The sequence below is a fragment of the Hipposideros armiger genome, unplaced genomic scaffold (genome assembly GCF_001890085.2).
Source record: "Hipposideros armiger isolate ML-2016 unplaced genomic scaffold, ASM189008v1 scaffold_508, whole genome shotgun sequence".
NCBI classification, from domain to species: Eukaryota; Metazoa; Chordata; class Mammalia; order Chiroptera; family Hipposideridae; genus Hipposideros; species Hipposideros armiger.
The window spans coordinates 382,183-387,507 of record NW_017731858.1 but is presented as its reverse complement, the minus strand read 5'-3'; the positions used below and the strand labels follow the sequence as shown (position 1 = coordinate 387,507).

The window sequence follows — 5,325 nt, the reverse complement described above, 5'->3', positions numbered from 1 at the left end:
CAATAAAAGCCATGCGTTGACCCGATTCGGTGGCTCAGTCTATCTCTGAAGGCTGAGTCCCTTGGTCTCGCTCTTAAATCTTACTTTTGTCTCTTGTACTTATTCAATCTGCGCCGCCCCTCTCGTGTCCCATTTGCCCTTGCCACGCTGGACGTGACATTTGACCATGACTTGGTAAAAAAGTGATCCATATGAGTCGTCCTAGGCTAGTATATCAGCCTTCCTGCCTTCCTTCCCTAGCTACATATCATCACTGCCATTGTAAATCATTATCACAAGAATTGTTTGGGGCCTAAAGATAAATGGAAAGTATTATTAATAGTAATACTAATCACTAACACTTACTAAACACATATAATCTGCCAGGCATGCTAAGCAAGCGGTTTTTATGTATTAAATGAATTGAATCCACATAACAACACTATGAAACAGATGTTATCATTACCTGCAGTTAAAAAATGGGAAAACTGAGGCACACAGAGGTTAAGGAAGTTACTGAAGGTCAAATTAATGGCAAATGACACAGCAGAGAATTGAATCCAGACAATCTGACTCCAGAGCCCAGGCTATTATCTACTATGCTGAACTACTTCCCCAAATTAATTGTCCTATGCCTGTTATTAATAATTTAAAATATATACAATAATATTGATATTTATTTCATTTATTGTATTTATCATTTTATTTGAGTGAATGTATTTATCACAGAAACTTCAAACTCTTTTGTTCCCACAAAGTCTTAGGTTTTCCAACCACAAATTCTAGCATGGGAGTCTGCAGCAAACTAACCATAACAGCTGGGGTGGGTTTGCTTCACTTCCATGAATTTAGAGGCCAGCTTTCCAAGCAATAGCATGAACAAAGCCTACTGCAATAGTTGACCCTCTCTTTATATTTCCCCAAATCAAGTTGTAAAAGTTATCCAAGAGTCGGAAGCCCTGCCTATTAGGCTAGTTTCATAGAGGAGGCTCCTCCCCTGCACGTTCAGATCAAATGTGCTCCCTACCCAAGAGTGAATGAAGCCCAGTGATATCAGATGGACAAAATTCTTAAAAGCTATGCTTGGCCTGAGATACAACATTTTCAATCAGATCTTCTTTAATTTTTTAGATAAAATGTAGTTTCAAAGAACCAATTTTGAAATGAAATTCTGACACATGTTACAACATGGATGAACCTTGAAAACATTATGCTGAATGAAAGAAGCCAAACACAAAAGGACACATATTGTAGGATTCCATTTATAATCAGATACCTAGAATAGGCAAATTCAGACAGAAAGTAGAACAGAGATTACCAGAGACTGAGGAGAATAGCGAGTTATTGTATCTGGTTTGGGATGATGAAAAATTTCTAGAAATAGTGATGTTTTGCACATTATAAATGTACTTAATGCCATTGAACTGTACAGTTAAAATAGTTAAAATGGTAAATTTTATGTTATGTATATTTTACCAAAATTTTTTATAAATCCCATAGGCACCAAAAAAAAAATTATTTTGAGTCTCATGGAGTCAGTGCTTACCAGGGTATCATCATTCTGGTCTCCAAACATTTCTTTAAAAATCTTGCCAGGATCAGGAATTGGAGGGAATATAATGATCTTGAGCCTTTAAGAAAACAGAGATATTTTTTATCAAATCTTCCACCCAACAGGAACATCCCACTTACATACAGTCATATTAAAAGAAGGCTTAAACAAAAGACATGGTACACAAGTCATCTTTAGTGACAGAGCAATTGTGAAGAAATTTCTAAAACAAGCCGAGAAATCGATGTCCAAAGAGCATCAAGTGTGGGTGAAGCAAAAGGGCCATCAGGATAAGTAGGCTACTTACATGCTCTCATTTAAAAAAAAATGTTTCCAGCTTTATTGAGATATACTTGACAAATAAAAATTGTATGTATTTGAGGTATACAATGTGATATACGTATATACTGTGAAATGATCACCACAATTAAGCTAATTAACACATCCATCACCTCACATAATTATGGCGGTGTGTGTGATACCCTTCATTTAAACAATAACAATGCTTTAGTTATCACAGACCAGATGGGAGCCTACTGTTTATAATTTTGAAAAAAATAATCAGAACAGGGTACACTCCTCTTTTATTTTTCTTTCTTTTTCTTACTTCGCTCCTCTATTTTTGCATCTTATAGAACCCTTTGGTGGACCTACCACATCTCCTGGGTCTCTACACATTGGTGTGCCCTGGGGTTCAGCCTTTTGGCCTCTTTATCTCACACACTTTATGAGCGTTCTTTTCCCATTTTGGGGCTTTAAATCCATCTACATGCTGAAGCCTCCCCAAATTCTATCTCCAGCCCAGACCTCTCCCCTAAACTCCAGATTCATGTATACAACTACCTATTCAACATCTCTACTTGGACATCTAACAGGTGTCTCAAGCTTATCATGTTCAAAACTGAAGTTCTCACCGTTACACTAAAGCCTGCTCTCCTCAGTCTCCCCCCACCTCAGTAAATGGCCCCAGCATTCACTCAATTGCTGAAGCCAAAAATCTAAGAGTTATCTTTGAATTCTCAATTTCCCCCATACCTCCACAGAGAAGCAGCCATTCTGCTAGTGCTATCAATTCTATCTTCAAAATATATCTTACACAGACCACTTCTTACTACCTCCATTGCTAACCACCTAGAGTCCAGGCCACTCTCATCTTCTACCACCGCCCCTCCCCCCCAGATACTGTACTGCCTCCTAAACTAATCTACCTGTTTCCATTCTTGCCCATTCTTCACTCAGCAACCACAATGATATTCCATGATCTTAAATCAGATCACATCCCTCTCCCACTTCAAACTCCCCAGCATGCTTAGGATAAAATACCAATTCCTTGCCATGGCCAAATGATCTGGTCCTGCCCAACCTCTCCAGACTCATCTCCCGGTACTCTCTCGCCTGCACACTCTACTCCAACAAGACACACTTGGAGCTTTGCATTTACTGTTCCTTTGGCCTGGGATGCTCTTTCTCTGAATACCTGAATATCTCATGCCTTTATTTTAAGTCTCTCCTCACATGTTACTTTCTCAGAGAGGCCTTCCCTGGCCATCCTATGTAGGATGAGCTACATATCACTTCCTAGCCTTTCTCCCCACCCCACCCCACCCACAACTTTACTATATACTATGTGAACTTGTAGTATTTATTATTTGTTTTATAGATACAGATAGATATGGGGATATAGATATAGATCCCTCCTACTAGAACACAGATAGGGACTCTGTCCTGTTCACTGCTATGCCAGCAATTAGGACAGTGACTGGCACATAAACAGGCATTCAATAAATGTATGTTGAACAACTATTGATATAATGATAAAACATTGGTTCTAGACCCAGCTTAATAACCTTATTCCAACCACAGGCATTTACTGAAAGAGCAAATAATAGCACTAGACTAGTCCCTATGGTGAGACAGAGAAAGTGAAACACTCTCAAGGAAGGAGTAACGTATATTACAGACAACTTGGTGAAGTTCTTCCTACAGCATTTAGTAGCAAGCTGCTTTACATTCATACCAGACAAGTCATTTAATTAGTAATGGTCTCCAATTCTAAAACTTCATTCCAACAGCTACCAACTAACTGTCGATAAATTAGGCATTCAAAAGAGTAGAGGGAACACAGGTCCTATTAACAATTCTAAACACATGCAAAGAGAACAGTGGCTGAGCAGGGCCTTGGGAAACCAATCCAACACTTTCTGCACCAGAAAACTGGGCACAAACATACTTCTTTGCGATGTCATACTACCAAAAGCCAGTTATAGCTGAAATAACCATAGCAACCAGGCTAGCAGAAACTGTCAAGCCTGCCTGGGCAGCTGCCTTACCTTTTTAAATAAAGTAGAAGGACTATGATTGCACCTGCAACGATTATGGGAATAATGAGTAACATGGTTATGTAGAATGTCGGATTGGCCTTCTTACCTGGAAAATGGAAAGCAAACAAAAAGATATGAGAAATAAAATCCTTTTACAAATAAACCAAGCAGCAGCTCTATTAGACTAGTGAGGTCACAGATGTTTCTGCCCTCTATCCCAACCTATTTTCCAAAACAATTCAATCATCTTCTGTTCTGCTATCTTAATGGGGAAAAAAAAGGCCTGGTCTGGTGCCTAAAATTCCATGGATGAATAAACATTTTAAGGAATATCTGAAACCAGGATATCCTCACTGGTTTCAAACACTATTAACAAAGATGTTATAGCTGTTAAATATGTCATCTCATTAACAGTGACTATCTTTTCTTATTGGTTACTTAATACTATTAGAACACTTGAAATAATCCTATCAACTACCACTACTATTTTTAATTGAGCACCTACTATTATGTCTGATACCATACTAGGTGCTTTTACATGCTTATATCTACGCTATGTAGATAATATTACCTCCCATTTATATAGATGAGAAGGATATGGCTCAGAGCAGTTTACTGGCTTGTCCAGAAGGGTTTAGTAAGTGATGAAGTCAAGCCTCACATCTAGCACTGTTTAATTCCAAAGTCTCTCATTAACTGCCTTGCTACACCTAACACATGGAATGTCATATGTCTACTTATTCGCTTATCTTTTTCACTGGGACATCTAGAAATATCTAGAAAGCATCATTGGGACCTAGCATCATTGTGTTAAGCAGCCTCTAAGATGACCCCAAATGATCCCTGCTTCCTGATATTCACATCCTTCTGTGATCCCCTCCCCTTGAGGATGGGCTGGACTAATTGACTCATTTGTAAAGAACTGAATAGCAACAGTGATGGGATGTCATTTCCGAGATTAGGTTATAAAAGACTGTGGTTTCCAGACTGGCTGTTGTCTCATATACTCTTTCTTGCTTGGATCACTTGGTAGCCCTGTGGAAAGCTCCAAGTGGCAAGGCACTGAGGAAGGCCTCTGTATTAATTTCCTAGAACTGCTATAACAAATCACCACACACTGGTTGGCTTAAAATAACAGAAATATATTCTCTCACAGTTCTGGAGGCTAAAAGTCCAAAATTAAGGTATAAGCAGGGACATGCTTCCTGTGAAGGCTCTAGAGAAGAATCCCTCCTCGCCTCTTCTTAGCTTCTGGTGGCTCCCGGAAATCTGGTGTTCCTAGGCTTGCAGCTGCATCACTCGTCTCTGCTTCCATCTTTACGTGGACTTCTTCCCTGTGTGTCTGTGTGTTTCTGTATATCTTCTATTCTTCTTTTTTTAAAAAGATTTTTATTGGGGAATTGGGGGATGGGAACAGCGGTGGGGAATTGGGGGAAGGGGAACAGACAAGTTGCTGTCCTTTTGTTCTTCAGT

At 39.1% G+C, this 5,325-nt stretch overlaps 1 protein-coding gene across 1 annotated transcript in view; it reads right to left on the bottom strand.

The window, feature by feature from the left end:
* The window catches only part of IL13RA1 (interleukin 13 receptor subunit alpha 1), an 80,505-nt gene that overhangs the window by 24,080 nt on the left and 51,100 nt on the right, over positions 1 to 5,325 (bottom strand). Inside the window, exons 8-9 of the mRNA XM_019667835.1 lie at positions 3,862 to 3,958; positions 1,526 to 1,610 (exon numbers count right to left, since the gene is read on the bottom strand). Coding sequence (XP_019523380.1) covers positions 1,526 to 1,610; positions 3,862 to 3,958 — 182 coding nt within the window. The remainder of the gene's footprint in view (positions 1 to 1,525; positions 1,611 to 3,861; positions 3,959 to 5,325) is intronic.